At 43.0% G+C, this 20,209-nt stretch overlaps 1 protein-coding gene across 3 annotated transcripts in view; it reads right to left on the reverse strand.

Moving 5' to 3' along the window:
* Positions 1-9,544: 9,544 nt before the first annotated feature.
* Positions 9,545-20,209, reverse strand: part of IMPACT (impact RWD domain protein) — a 56,525-nt gene continuing 45,860 nt past the window's right edge. For 2 of the 3 annotated variants that reach the window (XM_045005655.1, XM_045005654.1), the window contains exons 10-11: positions 15,104-15,238; positions 9,545-9,884 (exon numbers count right to left, since the gene is read on the reverse strand). In XM_045005655.1, the coding sequence (XP_044861590.1) occupies positions 9,816-9,884; positions 15,104-15,238 (204 nt within the window). In that variant the 3' untranslated portion in view covers positions 9,545-9,815. The other variant, XM_045005656.1, reaches the window with a different exon arrangement.

Genomic DNA, 20,209 nt, shown 5'->3' on the forward strand with positions numbered 1-20,209 from the left:
TTACTCAAAGTTCTGTATTAATATTCCTATTAAGGAATCTATTTGTCAAAAAACATTTCCTAAATCTTTTTTTGTTGTCTGTATTATTACAGACATACTTGCTGACAGGTATTTTGAAATAAATTACCAAAATAATTGAAACTGGTGTGATTATATTGTGGTGTTTTGACAAATAAAATATGTAGAATTTTACAGAATTTTAAAATAGTGTGCAGAATTTTTAATTTTTTTGGTGTAGAATTCCCATAGAAGTATGAACTGCAAATCTAAAACTGTACAGTAATAGGTAACAGAGCTGCACTGAATGCCTTTTCAAAGTATTAAGACATTACAAGACCAAACTATTACTACAATTCAAAATTTAAAATTGCTATGTTGGGATAATAAAATGATTTTTTATCTCCTGTAAAAAATAAAAATGGTTTAGGAACAAACTAATCCTTTTTAGATTTATGTACTGAAAAATTCTGAGTACATGGTAGGAGTGTTGGATTAAATGTTTTATGCTATCTTTTTTTCAACTTAAATAACTTTGCACTGAGGGTAATCAAAGCGCATCCTGCATACCATCTGGCCGCAGGACCTTGCAGTTTATAAGACTAGCAGGAACTAGCTCTCAGTATTCTGTCATTCCTTTTGAATTCACCTTGGCTCATGGAGAACCCAGCACTTTGATAGAAAAGGCTTTTCTAACAACGTTGGGTTTGTTTGTTTGTTTGTTTGTTTGTTTGTTTGTTTGTTTGTTTGTTTGAAAAATCCATATCGGAGACCAGACTACAAATGTCAAAGGAGCTGTTGGCAGAATGACAGCATTTAAATTTTCAATTTAAATATAAAAAAAAGGGAATACAGATACTGTTTCTAGGCACTTCGGGGTCCTAGAGTGGTCAATTGGGTTTCAGGTGCAGTCTGATTTCCTTCCAATACAGCAAAGTCATTGCAATCAAAATAATAAAAACATTTTAAAGCACCCTTCCCCCCCCTCTGTTCTCCAACTGCTGTTTGCACCCTTTTATGGGCATATTTATATGGAGGAGGTGGCTGTATTTAATGACTTGAGTAGGGATTAATGCCATATTAATTTCTCTCTCTGAATTTTCTTCTGATAAACAGATCACTCAATTTTTCCAGCCTGCTGGAAAATCCTTTCACATTTATTGGATGAAATATGTATTTAGTCCATAATTTGGTATCTGAATTACAGTGATAGGGGACATTTAACAGCATTTTGTTTCTTTGCTTGTTTAAAAGCACCATTATATTTTATTAGAAGTATAAAATATATTTGGATAATGGCTTTTAATATAAAGGAATTAGAATGACTTTTGCACAATTCTTCTTGTTTGATCCTATTTGCCAGTTAAAGTCCTACAAGATTTGTTTAAATCTAGCTGATCCCATAGTAAATGAAGCATTGTTGTGTTCAGAGGGGAAGCATTGTGCTGTATTTAAATTTTGTTTTGTTAATTTTTAAATTCATCCATCCAAACCCTTATGAAAATACTGTAATATTTTGCAGCCAAGTTCCAAAGCACTACAGCTTGCAATAGTAAGTAATGCTACTGCAATGTTTGTGGCTATTACTTTAGGATACTGAAATTCACCTAATTAAGATAATAAAATGTTTCACTATTAAAGTGAAATATAGGAACATCTATTTATTTTGGACTAGATTGTGTCTTTGCCAAAAGCCCTGATGAGTTAAGGGGCAGACCAGAGACCAAATTCTGACTTAGTCTCAACATACTGCCTCTTTCATCCCTTGCTCCATGGTGGGAGATTACACTGTGCCAACCCTATCCCTGACCCAGATTGTTTCCCCCACATGCTGGCTGGCACAGCTAAACTGGCATGGAGAGAGCAGAATGAAATCTCCATCCATTCCCTGCCAATCTGCATGGGATGGGGGAAAATCAGCCTTGTAGAGGCTGCTGTTCCCTTAGATATCCTTATCTCACACAGAAGAGACAAAGGGTGTCTTACTCTCCTGTACTCCTCTCAATGGGCGCATACTACAGACCACAACTGTGCCTTTTATTGCCCAGAGCCATATCTCAAAATCACCAAGAAGTTGGATTACATCAGAGCTGTAAAAACTGACTATCACAGCTAGAGAGATTAAAGCTAGAAAGGTTCCCTATAATTTATTGATCAGAACAAAACTGACATCCATCTAGAATTTACTAGCACATTAAACTTGAATTAAATAGCACATTCTCAGAGTTACACAAGTTGTACTCCAGCAGAGTATATCCTGGAACACCATGCACATCGTCATTGTCAGATTTCAATAAATATCTCACTTGTCTTGATATCTACATCAATCCTAAACCTTTTGACATCTGACCTAAGATGCCCTTCTATGCTTTAAAGGACAATGAAGAGACAGTTGTATGCAATCAAATGATTGAGCCCAACCCCCTTGAAGGTCTACCAGCAGTTCAAAGTATCACAGGGAACACAAGTTCTTTGTCTGTAAGATACATTGAAGCATTTCTCACGATGTTTGGAACAAAAATCTACTCTCATGCTTTATTGCAAAACAAGTGTTTTGTGGAAAGCCACAAGTAAAACTTTGCTCTCAATCAGGCAGCTTTAAATTAGAAAAATACTTTAAAAAAAAAAGAGGATATAACTTCTCGTATCTTATCAGTCCAAAAGAGGTAGTTCAACAGCAGCTAACATTCTGCAGAAGAAACAAATGCAAGCATGATGGCCACCGTCCTGGAGGTGACACAAAGGGGACTGAACTGGGAACATCCAGAGCTAAAAGCAGGAGCTGCTTGAGCTAAAGAGACAAGGCTCAGTAGCTGGCTGCTGTAACAAGTCGTCTATTCTCTGGACTGGCACAGACGGGGATTTACACACCAGCAGTTACACAAACACATACATACTGTCTATTTGCTTTTGACTATTTGCTCTCAGATGTTATTTGCTACCTCAATTAAATGGGATTGTTTTTGCTCACTGATTCGTTGACAAACTTTTGTAATAGGAAAATAAAAGGCAACCAACACTTATCTGAATTTTCAGCTGAATAATTATTTGGGCAAAAATTCATGGAGCTTTTGGGATTCTCTAACATCTTCATAAATAAATTGGCATTGGTCAAGGTATTCAAACAACAAACCATATGACACCATGAATAAGAGCTTAGCAAAGTTACCACATTTATTCACTAAAATATTTGCAAATCATTTTTAGTATTATTTGAACAGCTCTAACTTGGAGACTTCCATTGTTATATCCTTGGGGGCAGCCGGTTTAGGAAGAAATCACTTGAGGCCAGGCAGCAGACAGCTAACAAAACTACCATTTTATTTACAGACACAGAGCTCACCCAACCGGCCGAAACAGGCTAGGCTATCCCCTAATAATCTAACTCAGTTGCCATAGCAACAAAAACCATGACAACCAAATACACAACATATTCCTCCCCCCAAATAAGAACATCCCCTAAATAAAACACACACTAGACTAGAGAAGGAGGGTAGACTGCCTCCATTCCCGGCTAAACCCTGGGGATTATTTTGCCCCATAACCGTGGGTTCGCCCTAGCTAAAGATCCAGCTGATGAGGAGGCCTTCTGTCTCTAGGTGGATTACGGCGAACTACTGGTGTTGTTGCACCCGAAAGTACCATGGGCTCAGGGTCCGCAGCACGAACAGGTGAGGAGGTGGTATCAGCTCGTGCTGGGTAAAGGAGTATCACAGCCGCCGGCAGTAATGGAGGAGAACAGTCAGGAACAGGTGATTCGTGATTCGGTGTCTCACCAGAAGAGGTGAAGTCAGACCCCTCAACTGCAGATGTGTCCTGAGGACTGGCATGACCTGGCAACAGCTGATCTACATGTCGCCGCCAGGTAAGATTCTCTGCAGTCCGGACTGTGTAGGAAACAGGTCCTGTTTGAGTGATGATTGTGGCAGGGACCCATTTAGCTCTGGAAGTATAATTCCGAGCCAAAACTGGCTGTCCCATGCTAAAGGTTCGGTCTTTTGCTCTGGGTGCCCATCTGATGACTTGATATTGCTGCTGATGTTGCACAATTTGTCGGGGTTCAGAAGGTTTCAGCAGATCAAAGCAAGTGCGCAGCTGTCGTCCCATCATTAGAAAGGCTGGGGAAGCCTGGGTCGTAGCATGAGGTGTGTTTCTGTAGGAAAGTAAGAAGGTATCCAGACGCTTTTGAATGGAGTGTTGTCCCCTTGCTGATTTCAAAGCGTGTTTCATTGTCTGCACAAATCTTTCAGCTAATCCGTTGGTGGATGGATGAGATGGTGCTGACGTGATGTGGTGTATCCTGTTTGCCTTCATAAAATTTTGAAACTCCTGAGAGACGAACTGCGGTCCGTTGTTGCTCACAAGTTGTTCTGGCAGACCAAAATGACTAAAGAGTCCTCGTAGTTTTTGGATAGTACTCTCTGCAGTAGTGGACTGCATTATAGAGACTTCTGGCCATTTAGAATGGGCATCTACTGCCACCAAGAACATGCTTCCTTCAAGGGGGCCAGCGAAGTCAACGTGAATATGTTGCCACGGGTTTTCAGGCCAGTCCCATGGGTGTTGGGGTGCCCATTGGGGTGCATTCCTCACACCCTGACATGACATACAAGCTTTTGCCTTCTCTTCAATAGCACTGTCCAATCCAGGCCACCAAAAATAGCTTTGAGCAATTTCCTTCATGCGCACTATTCCACAGTGACCGGAATGTAGCTGTTCTAACATCTGTGATCTCAATGGTGGTGGACTAATGACACGTCTCCCCCACAACAAACAACCAGATTCGACCGATAACTCCGTCCTCCTGGACATGTAGGTAACAAGGTTGGGTGAGACCGGAGAGGTTTGTCGAGATTTTCCATGCATCACCAGGTCCATAACTTGGGACAATACTGGGTCAACGCGAGTTGCCTTCTTTATCTGAGTAGCAGTGATGGGTGTATTCTCTACCTGGTCAAAGTAGAAGATTTCCTTTTGGGCACTATCTTGATGTTTGACCGGCAAAGGCAACCTTGAGAGGCCATCTGCATTGCCGTGCAGAGTGGATTTCCGATATTTGATTTCATATGTGTGCGCTGAAAGTAACAATGGCCAACGTTGCATATGACTAGCAGCTAATGGGGGAATGCCTGTGTAAGGTCCAAAAATTGACGTCAGAGGTCGATGGTCTGTGAGAAGAGTAAACTTTTGCCCAAACAGGTACTGATGAAACTTCCGAATTCCAAAAACAATTCCTAATGCCTCACGTTCGATTTGGGTGTAGTTAGTTTCTGCTTTGCTTAGAGTGCGTGAAGCAAAAGCAATAGGTCTCTCTTCTCCCGAAGGCATAATATGTGACACGACTGCTCCCACTCCATAAGGGGAGGCATCGCAGGCCAATTGCAGGGGTAAGGATGGATCAAAGTGTGTTAGAACTTCAGAATTTAGCAATGCATCCTTAGCTTTGTTAAATGCAACATCACAGGCTTCAGTCCACTTCCAGGCCTTGTTCTGCCCAAGGAGCTCATGAAGTGGTTTTAGCAGTGTGGCTAACTGTGAGATGAACTTTCCATAATAGTTCAGTAGTCCTAGAAACGAGCACAGCTGGCTTACATTTCGAGGTGGGGGAGCCTCCACAATAGCTTTAACTTTTGCAGGGGCCTTATGAAAACCTGCAGAATCAATGATGTGTCCCAAATATTCAACAGAGGGCTTGAAGAATTCACACTTGTCTTTGCGAACTCGTAGGCCATACTCTTCCACTCTTTGTAGGGTAGCCTCTAAATTCTTTAAGTGATCCTCTTCATTTCTTCCAGTGACCAGGATATCATCCAGATAGCACTGAACTCCTGACAAGCCACACAAGATCTGGTCCATAGCCCTCTGGAACAGGGCGGGAGCAGACGTTATTCCAAAGGGTAGGCGACAGTATCAATAAAGCCCCTTATGAGTCACAATAGTCAACAGCTCTTGGGACTTTTCATCGACGTGCATCTGTAAATATGCTTGACTCTGATCAATCTTACTGAACTTTTGTCCCCCAGCCATGCCTGTGAAGAGGTCATCAATGCGGGGAAGCGGGTATTGCTCTGCACACAACACTGGCAGTGACTTTAAAATCACCGCAAATCCGGAGAGAGCCATCTTTCTTCACTATTGGAATGATAGGAGTGGCCCATGAGCTATGGGTAACTGGTATTAGGACTCCATTGGTGACCAGGCGCTCCAGGTCTGCTTCAACTTTTGGCCTGATGGCATATGGCACAGTTCGGGCTTTCAGATATTTTGGTGGACTGTCAGGTTTAATGTTCAATGTCACAGTGATTCCCTTCATACTTCCCAAATTATCTCCAAAAACAGCAGCATGTTTCCTTAGTATAGGGGTTAGACTGGTTTCTTCTTTAGTCATCCGGTGCACTTCTGCCCAGTTCAATTGAATCTTCCCAAGCCAAGACCTACCCATTAAGGCTGGGTAGTTACCTCTCACCACAAACAGTGGCAATTTAGCAGCCTGTCCATTGAGCTCCACCTTAACATCAATAGTGCCCAACATGGGCACAGCTTCTCCCGTATACGTCTTCAGAACAGTTTTTGTTGCCTTAAGCGGAAGATGCTGTAGCTTTTCTTTATACACAGTCTCGGAGACCAGTGAGACGGCTGCACCGGTGTCCAGTTCCATGCGTATAGGTTTGCCATTCAACAACGGGGTTACCCAGTATTCATGTGAGCCCACTGCCAAAGACAAAACATGCAGTGGCACTTCCTCTCGCGATGAGGTGTCACCTTGATCATCCTGGGTCTGCTCTAGGGTATGCAGGGTTCCTCTTTTTGTCGGCCAGACCACAGGCCTCTTTTTCTTTTGTTTACAGGCACACTCAATGTGTCCCTTTTTGCCACAGTGTGAACACACCAGGTCTTTACACCAGCATTCTGATGCCTGGTGACCCAGCTTACCACAGCGGTAACATTCTTGACTCTGCACAGTTTTGTGGGTCGGTTCTTGTGACACTTTTTGCACGCTAGGGGATGCACCGATGTATTGCACCTCCCTTGTAGCCAGTTCCATGGAGACAGCAGTATCAACAGCCTTCTGTAATGTAAGCTCAGCCTCCATCAGTAGGCGCTTCCGTATAGCTTCACTGTAGAGGCCACACACTAACCTGTCACGCAGGGCATCATTTAACATCTCTTTAAATTCACAGTGTTCTGCTAGCTTTTTTAAAATTGCTACAAATTGTACAACTGTTTCATCTTCCTTTTGGTCGCTTTTGTGGAACCTATATCTTTCAGCAATTACCAGTGGTTTTGGGGAAAAATGGGACCTCAGGATTTCCACAATGTCACTGTAAGATTTAGTCTCAGGCTTAACAGGGTGTAGTAAGCTGCGTAGCAGGGAGTAGGTTTGAGCCCCTACAACACTTAAGAATATTGGCACCTTCTTCGCTTCTGTAATGTCATTTGCAATAACAAAAAGCTCAAAACGCTCAGTATATACATGCCACTGCTCTATATTCTCATCAAAAGGTTCCAGTGGCCTGGTCAGAGTAGCCATGATTTTTAGTTTCACTTTCACAGTCAGTGCAAACAAGCAGGTTTTTTGTTTGTTTGTTCTTTACCTTAACTTCTACTTCCTTCTGTTACTGGAGCACCGGAATCCCACCCTCATTGCCACTTGTTATATCCTTGGGGGCAGCCGGTTTAGGAAGAAATCACTTGAGGCCAGACAGCAGACAGCTAACAAAACTACCATTTTATTTACAGACACAGAGCTCACCCAACCGGCCGAAACAGGCTGGGCTATCCCCTAATAATCTAACTCAGTTGCCATAGCAACAAAAACCATGACAACCAAATACACAACATCCATGTCAACCTTTCCTAAAGATTCTCAAGTCTCTTAGCTTTGCTAGTCTGCTTTCCAATTTCCTTCAACTTGAGAGTTGATTTGTTATAGTTTATTTTAGGAGGAATATAGACCTACATTTTTAGAAGTGACCAAGGATTATGAGTTCCTCAATTTTGGGATGCCTGACTTGACACTCCAGAAAGGCACTTGCTTTTTAGGGGGTAGGGGCTCAGCATTTTCTGAAAATCAGACCCCTTTAAGGTATCTCAACTTGGGCATCTACAAACTTAGACACTTAAAATCACTAGTCACTTTTGAAAACATAAGCTAAAGTGTTCATTTTGGAAGGAGTGAATGAAACAAACATATCATCATGGGACTGGAATCGATCGTGTTTGTAAAATATCTGAAGCCCAACCTATTTTTACATAAAATAATTGGAGCAATTTCTACCTCTAAGGAAAACACTGGAATATTGGGAATATTTGTCAACAGTTTACCAGAAGTAAAGGACAGTGTTTTGGCTTTAAATGAATCCATCTGTAAGATAACTAAGCAGCTGCAAAAGGATCTGTGGGTGTTCCATTCTTTTGGAAATGAGGCCATTAGATGACTTAACATGTTTAGTCATACTAAAGTTATGGATATGAGATTTCTCCATTGCTCTGTGACACTCTGGTGTAACTAGTTTAATCAGCCCAGGTCTATGGTAGAAAATGTTTGTGGGTATAACTGTACCAGCAACTCAAGGGCAGATTCAAGTTATACTAGCAAAAAAGTGCTTTTGCTGGTATATTTTATATCAGTTTGGTGAGCAAAATAAACTATACTGTCAAAGCACTTTTTTTCCTGATACAACTACATCTGCACTAAGGCTTTTGCTGATATATAAATGCCATTTTAAAAAAGCATACCTCTCACTGACAGTGCTATACCACTAAAATTTTCTAGTGTGAACCAAGCCTATGAAAGTGGCTTTATTGTTAGAACTCAAATAGAAACTATCAACCCTAGCAATTAAAGATCATAAAAGTTAGAGATGAAAAAGATCCTCAGTTAATTGAGTACATCCCTGAAAGTGAGAGATACAGGAAAAAAACCTCAGGATCTCCATGGCAGGTCCTTAATGCATAACAGGAATCCCATTGACTCCCTTTGCAGGATCAAGACCTAAATTTGCAGTATAGTGGAGAGAAATCTGGAAGTTCTATGAGAGAGGAAAAATTATTGGCGTGAAAGATTCTATACAATTTACAAAACAGAAACACTTGTACAGATACTTGGTATTTAATATTCATTATTAGGTGCAATACACGATTTCAAAATTGCTGTTTCCTGTTTCAAAAACATTTGCTCTTCCAATTTTAGGGCACCTCACCTACACAGGTTTCAGCCTGACATGCATGCAACAAAGTTCTCAATGGATTGACAAAGTGACTTTTATAGTCTGTGGATTGCCACCTTTTCTTTTTTTCTTCGTGATAGCTCTTGAGACTCCATCAAGCAGACTCTGAATTGTATGCTCAAGGACTAGATACACAAGAGAGCCTATCTGCTTTTTTTGTTAGGTACAGAAAGCTTTAAAAGACAATATTCTTTACCAAAGTTTTCATGTCTTCATCCCAATGCTAAAGAACCCTGCTGACTGAGTCCCAGTCCAAGACAGGCACTTGACTAGTGACCTGATTGTATGGAGGACAGTTAATCCATGTTCTGCCTGAATCAACTGTAGTTGACAAAAAAAAATGGCTCTGGGTATGCACAGGATCCAGTTTAAAAGTATGAGAGTATGGAAAACTCATTTGTTTAAGCTCTCCATTCCAGAACAGCTGAGGCAACCACAGAACAGAAAGAAAATATTTCTAAACCCTTGTTGAATTTTTTACTGAATAAAAATATACATTTCTGAGGATCTTTTCTACAGAGAAATGATTCATGTTTAATTTTATATAAATATGTGTAAACTAAACTTTTTATGTTATTTTTAAATGAATTAATGTTCAGTTCTCTTCTTGTCCTTTCTTACTCTTTTGTTCTTTCCCAATTGCTTAGATGATTCTTCCTGAAAGAAAAAAAATCACACAAGTATGATTTCAGTAATCTCTTGCCTTCTAGTAAAGACCACCTTGCTTTTCTGTGCACTGCTAACATTCTTTTGAGGTGACTCACTACACTACACTTAATAGTGTAATTAGTTTAAAATATTCATAATTCAGAGATTTTTGTGACCATTCACACTTGTATATTTAACAAGCTAACTTGCTTATTAGTAAATTTTTGTCTTGAGCAACTCTAAAACCTTTATTCATAGTTACAAAAGGAGTTATTGCCCTGGCTCTGACCTCACTTACAACCGCTAAGCTCTTCAGGGCAAGGATCTTATCTTCCTCTGTTTGTACATCAACTAACAGAATGGACTACTGAACCTAATTGGGGGCTCTGGGCACCACCCCAATTAGCACTCAGATACTAAGGAAGAGAGCTGAATGAATAGATAAGATAGACATAATAACTTCACACTGGTGTGACTTCACTGTGTTAACTGGGAGTGGATCAACATGTGTGCTTCACTTCACTCACTATCTTGCACTTCAGGACCAAAAAAGAAAGTAAGTGCTCACCCCAATGGGCAGCTGGGGTTTTGGTGGAGGCAGGAACAGTGGAGACAGTTCTCAACCAGAAGCAGCTAATGTAGTGTTCCACATGCCCCCTTGCTTCCCACACTCCCCCTCACCTCTGGTGAGTGGGGGGATAATGCTTCACTCTTCTCCTTGTTTCCCTTTCCCCAAGCTACCTCTCCCAAGGGTGGAGGACTTACATGTTGCATCTATGGGTACGTCTAGACTACCCGCCATATCGGTGGGTAGCGATCGATTTCTCGGGGATCGATATATCGCGTCTCATCTAGATGCGATATATCGATCCCCGAAAGCGTTCCCGTCGACTCCGGAACTCCAGCAGCATGAATGGCTGTAGTGGAGTCGACGGGAAGCCGCGGACGTCGATCCCGCGCCATGAGGACGAGAGGTAAATCGATCTAAGATACTTCGACTTCAGCTATGCTATTCACGTAGCTGAAGTTGCGTATCTTAGATTGATTTCCCCCCCCCCCCACCAGCGTAGACCAGCCCTGTGTCCAGGCTGTGGGGCATGACAGGCTCACTCCTGCTGCCACTGGGTAGGTGGACAGAGGAGGGGTGCAGGGTTGGATGATTGGCTCCCATCTGGTGCAGTGGGGGAAAGGGAGTGACAAGGTTTGCTTCCCAGGTGGGGAAGCCTTGCAGGCTCTCTGTTTCAGCCCCACTTTTAAGCTACTAATGCTGGATCTCCTCTGATGCCAGGGGCTATCCTGACTGCCTGTTCTGGAGGGAAGATTTTTCCCCACCTGGTGAAATTAGCAAGTTGCTGTGTGAGGTTTTTTCACCTTCCACATGGCATCCAGGAGGTTTGGCTGTGGGAGATTTAATTACAATTATTATAACTTTGGTGTGGCTGGTGGATTAGGAAGGATACAATTAAAGGCCCTAAACCCAGCATGCTGCCTGGGCATTGGTCCTGAGCACTTTCATGGAATAGCCAGGGGGTATGCCTATATGTCTCATGGAGCTTGTGCCTTCCCTCTTCGCGTGTCTCCTACCACCAGCGTGGAGGAAAGGAGGGGGTCAGGACTCTAGCTTCCAGTCTGGGGTGCCTGGCAGACCTAAGGGTGGCCTTCACTCTCATGTTCAGGTTTATAATACATTGGGGTGTGGGGTGGCTTACCCTAGTATGGTGTGAGTTGTTAATAAAAATACAGCCTCCACATTTAATCACATTATGGTGTCTGTGTCTCACTGTTTCCGTGTTCAAATCAACACACAGTGTTTACGAGCTGAGCACTATGAAGGGCCTCCAGTTTGTCATGTCTGGCATAAGTATCAAACACATCTGAACCTGTTGTGAAAACCTGTTGCCTTCCTACTGGCATGCAATTCTCACATTTTATGCATAATTTACAAAATGCCTTTAATCCTTTACTGGAAACTAGCTTTTAAAATGAAACAGAAAAGTTCATTATTGGAACACATTAAAGAGTACTTTTGCATCCTGATTGCCATGCTGAAGAAAATTAGCAAAAAAGAATACTTTTCCAAGAACCACAATTGCTATCTACAGTACGTGTATCTTTATCAAATGAATGCTAAACAGTTCACTGAATGATGTTAACCTCTATAAAGCAGATCAAATTACACACGCCTTAAAAGGAACCGAGTCAATCTGAAATGAAGTCATTAAAAAAAACGCACCAAAAGTAAATTCTGACTCCCTGAGGACAATTTTCTGTTTTACAATCACATTTTCCTATTTAAAAAAAAATATTTTTCTCTCCCCTGCTGCTGTGTGAACAATCCACAACCCACGCAAAAGAGAGGAAATGGATTGACTATACAGTATAAGCAAACAGTGAAACTCAATATACACAAACTGCTGTGAAATGCACAAAGTAAACAAACAGAAATGGGGGAAAGAAAATTCTCATCTCTTTCAGCTATAACCATCTTAGATGTACTTTGTATCAGAAGTAAGAGAAAAGTTTCATGCAAAAAGTATGATTTTTGAAGTATCCCTTAAACAATTGGTTCCAAGTGTCTGGATCCTTTTAGAGTTGGCAATGACATATCATATACATACATGTATATTTACAAACATAATTTATATCTTCTAGAGTGAAGAGGAGGAAGGGAACAGAAACATTAAGAGACAGGAGAAGCTGGCATGGATGGTAAGGTGCCAGAGGTAGGGAACTTGAAGTTTCAATATTTGAACTGTTTGGGAAAATTAGAGAAGGATATCATTTTGATACTTAGTACTTATACACATAGGTGCCGACTCCGTGGTTGCTCAAAAATGGTGGGTGCAGCCAGACTCCTCCTCCCGCCCGCTGGTGGCCCTGCCAATCAACTCCTCCCTCTCTCTCCCCGCACATCCTGCCCACCGTGATCAGCTGTTCCGCGGTATGCAGGAGGCACTGGGAAGGAAGGGGAGGAGTACGAGCAGTACGTGCTCAGGGGAGAGGGCAGAATGGGGCAGGAAGAGGCAGAGCCAGGGAGTCAAGCGCACACACACACCCCCCAGCACATTATAAAGTTGGCACCTCTGTTTATACATAACTTCTATTTCACTACTTTGCAAATATTAATTCATCCTGTGTGAGCAAATATTATTGCTTACACAATGTATTACATAAGTAAGAATTATTATCTGAACTTTACAGATCAGGAAACAAAACCCAGAAAAGTTTAAGAGACTTTCCTATGGTCACACAGGGAGTCTGCGCAGAGCTAGGACCAGAACTCAGATCACCAGACTTCAAATTAGCAGAGCCCTGCAAACCCGCAGGTATCTGCTTTATATCTGTGGAGCATTTTTGCGGATAGCAGCACAGATGCGGATACAAATTTTGTATCTGCGCAGGGCTCTGACGGTAAGAGACGGGCAGGCAGCTGTGAGGAACCCGGCACAGATCCTCCACCTGCCCTGGGCGGGGGACTGGGACACAGGTCGGAGGCTGCTCAGGCTCCCCACCCAGGGCAGGTGGAGGGTCCGCAGCAGCTCCCCACAGCTGCCAGCGCAACTCTCCCCGACCCAACTCCAGCTGGGGATGGGGGGTGGCTCAAAGCCACTGCCTGGCCATGGTAAGAGCCTCCCCTGAGCGGGGGGCCCAAGCAGCCCTGGGCAGCTCCACAGGTCTTCCCCTTCCCTGGCCAGCCAGCATGGAGCCCAACCGGGGAGCCATGGGGAGTCGCAGCGGACCCTCCACCTGCCCACGGTGCGGGGGTGGGGAGCTGAAAGCAGCCCACAGCCATGTCCCCTCCCCCCATGCTCCCTGCCTGGCCGAGGGCAGGTGGAGGGTCTGGGACTCCGCGTGGGATCTCCACAGCTGCCCACGCAGCTCTCCCCAACCAGGCTCCGGTGGTGGGGGATGCCTTGGAGCCTCAGCCTGGCCCCCAGTGTAGAGCCCTGCTAATCCATGGATATGTGCAGATATCCGCATACACGGATGCAGATAGCCACAGATAGTTTTTGTGGATCGGATGCAGATACACATTTGTGTATCCGCGCAGGGCTCTACAAATTAGATACTTTAACCATAACCATCCTTACTCTCTCTCATGGCCCTGTTAAGAGTAATGCTCAAACTGGAATATTACTCTGGAAGACTACTTAAAATCATATACATTTTATTGCTGGGATTCTGTGCTAAGCATGAGTGTGGGCAGTTAAGGGAAGATATAGGCGAGGGAATATAGTTTCACCCTAGACTTGAGAGCAACACCACCAGGTGGTTTGTTATCAAGCTGTAAAATGTTTATATCAGCATTGTATAGTGCGCTAAGGTAAACATTTTCAAAAGCAACTAATTGATGTAGGAGGCTAAGTCCCATTCAAAGTCAATCCACTCAGGTGCTTTTGAAAATTTTTTACCCTTAGTCTTTTCTTTGTTCTTGATTTCCACTCTTCTAATCTAGTTTTAAAAAGGGAAAAGTTTGGTGTTTTATTGTTTATGAATTGTTTACATGTTTTTCTGTACATATAAATTTCTTCTGAGAGCTGCCTTCTCTTTGATAAAGCATCAAGAACGTTGAATTGTACAATCAGTGTAGAGTGAATGGTATCATTTCTGAAAAACAGCTCACTGTAGTTAAATAACCTGAGATTCATACTGTGTATCAAAATGAGGTGTTTAAAAAGAAAAAAGATATAAATATCAGACCAAGTCCTGACCTCTTTGAAGTTAACGTGAAAGCTTCCATTGATTTCAATGGGACTAGAACCTGGCCTCACTCAATCTCTGAGTCATTTGAGGATATGTCCCACGATGGTGCCTATTTGGTTATCAGGCACATACTCTAACTTGGGGATCTCTAACACCATAGTCTTTACCCATGTAAGGCAGTCAGGTATTTACAAATTAACTTTTTTTCTTTTTTTAATTTTACATTTAACAAGCAATAAAACCAAAATTACGCAACACAAGGGAAAATTCCAAAGAAGTAAGAAAACAAAGGGGAGTCTATGGAATCTTAATAAGGAGAAAAGTAGTGAAAGAATCTTTTTAACTGAGCTCTTAGGTTTAGCATAAGCACTCAAAAATTACCAATGGAACAGATCCTCAGCTGGTGTAAACTGTCATAGCTCCATTGACTTCAGCTGAAGTCAACTATGACAATTTCCCCAATTTAAGTACATGGCCCTGTATGTTCAGATATCAACATTGTCAATCTACCAGTAATAACTTACAGCTGAATTTGTATAACTGTATTCCACTAGTATATTTCTGGCACAATTGTTGATGTGTTTAAAGCGATCTGGTCCTAGCAGGATACCTCCATACCAGCGGGATACCACAACCAAAACATTACGGACATTCAAAATCTGTTTTAAAAAAAAAAACCCAGAACATCATTTTAAATAGATAAACACATAAGTCAACAGTGAAACTAATTTCTTTTGAATAATGAAAGCTTTTTTTTTTCCCAAAGGAACTTGCAAGTGATATTATTAAAGGGATACCTGTTGATTCACATTTATTATTTTTAAATATTATGCATTTTTAATTACTATTTGTATTGAGGTCTGAATCCCTGCCCCATGAGCAGAGCTTCTAGCTGCATTTTTAACTTTATCCTGAAACACTGTGGGGGTTAGGGTAGGTAATTGTCTTGGGTGGTTCTCTGAAGACCTTTGTAAGCTGCAGCTTCAGAACATGCATGTGGGGCGTAGTCCAGGTGAATGCTTCTCAGAAATGCTCCAGGCCTGGGCTGCTGCCACTTGCAGGGCAGCAACAATAGCAAATGGAGAAGACATGAAAGGTAAGGAGCACTTCATGTCCGAGTTAGGATCTCTTCGCACCCTGAAAAAATAATTCTGGTGAGGAGGACTTGATTCTCATCTCTCCACTCAAACAGAAAGTTAAGGCAAATATTGGCCATTTGCCTCTTTTATCCCTCAAAAATACCCTTGCCTAGTCCCTGTGTTTTTCAGTTAAGTCAAATGTATCTTTCCGCTTTACTCCCCCACACTCCCGCCCCTCGCATTCTCTTTTTATAAGTGCACTGGAGCCAGAGAATTTTGCCTCCGGCTCATAGCCCCTCCCCTGGCTTTATGGGGCTGTGCCGCCTCGATCCCCCTCTGTTCCTTAGCATTGAAAGCCCAGACACTAGACTCCGATGAAGAGGGGATGGAGGATGGGTTGTGGAATACACGTCTGCATCACATCTTGAAGAACCACAGTGACCGTAAGTAACCATTTCTTTTTCAAGTAGATGCAGCCATGTATTCCACTTAGGTGACTCACAAGCAGTACCCATAGGAGGCGGAGTCTATCTAAATAAGGATTCCAGGATTGCCCTTCCAAAGTTTGCATCAGCTCTGGAAGATGCAGTAATGGCATAATGGTTCATAAACATATGTATGGACGACTATATGGCAGCCCTACAAATGTCCAATATTGAAATATCATCAAGGGCCGCTATTGGCATTGCTTGCGCTCTCTTAGAATTAGCTCACACCCACTCAGTGGGTGTAGTTGAAGTTATTTTATATGAAGACTTGATACAGGACGTTATCCATCTAAAGATCGTTTGTGAAGAGACTGCTCGATCCTTCATACGATCCCCATATAACACAAACAGGTGAGGCAAAGCACAAAATGGTTTAGTCCTGTCAAGATAGAAGGCTAGACATCAACTGACATCTAATGTATGGAGACGCTGCTCCTCTTGAGATGAATGCGGCTTAGGAAAGAACACAGGTAAATATACTGCCTGGTTCAAATGAAACCAAGAGACCACTTTAAATAAAAATTTTGGGTGCGGATGTAAAGTCAATTTGTCCTTGGAGAACTGTGTATAAGGTGGTACTGCAATCAGAGCCTGCAACTTGCAGACTCTACTTGCAGATTTTCTCACAACCAGTAACACAGTTTTCTCGCACAAAAGCGGAAAGAAACAAGATGCCAGAGGCTCACAGAGGTCCCACTACGGCTGCCAGAACTGTGTGAAGGTCCTACAGAGGAACCAGCTCTCAGACTGGAGGATGGAGACAAAGAAGCCCTTTTAAGAATCTTGCTACCATGGCACTGGAAAAGACTGATCTTCCAGGAATGGGGGGAAGAAATGCTGAAATTGCCAACAGGTGCATTCTCAATGAGCTAAGCACAAATACCAATGATGCAGGAAGTACTGGTTAGAAGCCAGCATCAGTTGAACTCTGCAGGCTGACAACCACATAGAAAATCATTTCCATTTCACCAAATAGGCAATTCTGGTACAGGACTTTCCACTGTTGAATAGAACCTGTTGAAAGCTACTGAACAATGCTCTTCCTCCTCATTCAACCACGAAGCAGCCAGGCAGTGAGAAGGAAGGGAGCTGACTACGGGGTGCAAGCTGTGACCGTGATTCTGCATGAGGAGGTCAGGAGGGAGAGGAAGAGATATGGGAGGCTGAATCAGGAAGGTCATACAACCAAACACTGCTCGGCCATGCCAGGGCAATGAGGATGAGCTTGACCTGATCCACTTTCAGCTTGAAGATAACCTATGGAATGATCAGGTCTAAGAACCTAACTCTTTATATGTCCATCAGGCACCTAGCAAAGTTTTAGAGAACTTGATAAACAGTAACAAAGTGAAGGTAAAAAGAGGGAAAATAGGAGCACTCAGTTATCACAAAATCAAGATGTTGAAAATAAAATTAATCAAAGAACCAAAGGACACGAAAAGAAATTCTTTTGAATTGCTCACACTACAATGCTAGGAGCCCAGGTAATAAATCAGAGAAATTGAAATTGATAATTTATGAGCATAAATTTAATCCCATTGATATTACTGAAACCTGGTGGGATGATCTGCACAACTGGAATGTTAAAATCAATAGTTATAAACTATTTAGGAAGGATCGAGTGAGCAAAAGGGGAGGAGAGTGGCACTCTGTCAAAAATAGCATTACCTGTTTCCGAGTCACTGATAACTCTGAAGAAAATGATCTTAATTGCATTTGGAACAATGTCCTAACAGATAAAGCACAAGATAGAGTACTAGTTAGTGTCTGCTACAGATCACCAAATCACACTAGAGACAGACACATAAGGAGTCAGTCATTCTATCTACAATGTGTAGGGAAAAAAGCAGCATGATCATGAGGGACTTCAATGTGAATGACATATGTTGGTGGTCTTATGCTGCCAATACTAAAACATCCTTGGAATTTCTAAACATTATAGATGAGAATTTCCTCACTCAAAAAGTGTTGCAACCAAGGAAGACCTTGCCCTAACAGATAAAGAGGAACTGATCACAGAAGAGAAGGCTGGGGCAATAAGTATGACACTGGCTTGTCCTCTTTGATCTTGTGTAAGATTCTGCATATCAGTGGGATGGGCGGAAAAGCATACATGAGTGTCTTGTTCCACGGAATGAGGAACGCGTCTCCAAGGGACGCGTTCCGAGTCCCACTCTGGAGCAGAATTTGCAGTTTTGTGATGTGGCAAACAGGTCCACCGATGGGGTGCCCCAGTGGGAGAAGAGCTTTCACAGAATCATGGGGTGCATTTCCCATTCATGTTCTTATGAGAAGAGTCTGCTGAGTGTGCTGGCGGTAGTGTTCTGACACCCAGGCAGATAGGAAGCAGTGATCTCTATGCAATGTTGTATGCACCAATTCCATAGTTGGATGGCTTCTGGGAGTGCGATCCCGCCCCTCCTTTCCCCAACCCCCGTCTGTTGATGTAGAGCATGCATATCTGACTGCTCGAAGCCCTAGAAGATTTATGTGCAGATGCATCTCTGACAGGGACCATCAGCCCTGTGTTGTGTGAGCTCCCAGGTGCGCTCCCAGGTGCGCTCCCCAGCCTATCAGGGAAGCATCTATCGTGAGCATGAGCACAGGGGAATTTTGATAGAAGGGGATGCCCGTGCATACGTTTCCCAGTTTTGTCCACCACTGCAGGGAGACTAATACCTTTGCTGGAGGAGTCAGCATCATGCGGAGGCTGTGCCTGCTGGGTTTGTATATGGAGCTAAGCCAACCCTGAAGGCACCTCATATGTAGTCTGGCATATCTGACCACAAAGCCAGTGGCCACCATGTGACCAAGAAGCTGCAGGCATGTTCTTGCCTCTACTCTGGGGCAAACAAATAACGTGCATATGAGGTGTAAGATGGCAAGGAATTTGGTGTGTGGGAGTGGGGCTCTGGTCAAAATTGAATCCAGATGAGCCCCGATTAACTCGATTTGCTGTGTAGGTATCAGGGTGGATTTTTGGAAGTTTATTTGCAGGCCTAGACTGTGGAAGAAGGAAATGGTAAAACCAGTGGCCTCTAATGTCTCGTTGTATGAATGGCCTTTGATAAGGCAGTCGTCTAGGTAGGGAAAAAGTACAAATCTGTGTTTGCGTAGGTGGGCCACCACTACTGCGAGAGTCTTGGAGAACACTCTAGGTGCTGTGGCGAGTCCGAACGGTAGCACTCTGTATTGGAAGTGTTTGTGCCCTACTGTGAATCACAGAAAGTGTCTGTGTGCTGGGAGAATAGATATATGAAAATAGGCATCCTCTAGGTCGAGGGCTGAGAACCAGTCCCCTTGTTCCAGCGCAGGTATTACTGCACCCAATGTGACCATCTTGAATTTCTGTCCGTGTACGAATTTGTTCAGTCTACGTAGGTCTAGTATAGGCCTCCACCCCCCACTTTTCTTCTGGGTCAGAAAATATTGAGAGTAAAACCCTTTTCCCCGATGTTGTGGCGGTACAGGTAACACTGCACCGAGCTGTAGAAAATGAGTCACCTCTGCTTGAAGTAGGTGCTCGTGAGAGGGGTCCCTGAAGAGGGACAGGGAAGGGTGGGTAGGCATGAAGTGAAAGGGATGGAGTAGCCCAATTGTACTATTTCCAGGCCCAGCAGTCCTGGGTGACCTGTTGCCAGACATGGTGGAAAAGCTGGAGGGAGTGGCCAAATGGGCAAATAAGCAGTGGTGCCAAGGGATGGTCACTCTGACCCCTGACCAAGGCTTCAAAATTGTTGTTTGTTTCCTGATGTGTGGGATGTAGTCAGTTGCGCTTGGTTGTGTCTGTGCCTGGGAGGTCTGTTGCGGTTCCTCCCATTATCATATGGTCTCGACTGGGGCCGGTGATCAGAGGAAACAGAAGAGCCAATTGCTAGCTGAGATGGAAAGTGTCAGTCAGGGAGCCTGGACCAAATTGCACGTAATGATAAATATAATGAACCTAATTCACCCCAGTGTAACTCCATGAACTTCAGTAGTTACAGTATTGCAACTCAGGCATAAAATTGGAAGTTGTCCAGTGGAAAACATATGGATACATGCGATCCAACACAAATTCACC

This window comes from Mauremys mutica, chromosome 2 (assembly GCF_020497125.1).
Source record: "Mauremys mutica isolate MM-2020 ecotype Southern chromosome 2, ASM2049712v1, whole genome shotgun sequence".
NCBI lineage: Eukaryota > Metazoa > Chordata > Testudines > Geoemydidae > Mauremys > Mauremys mutica.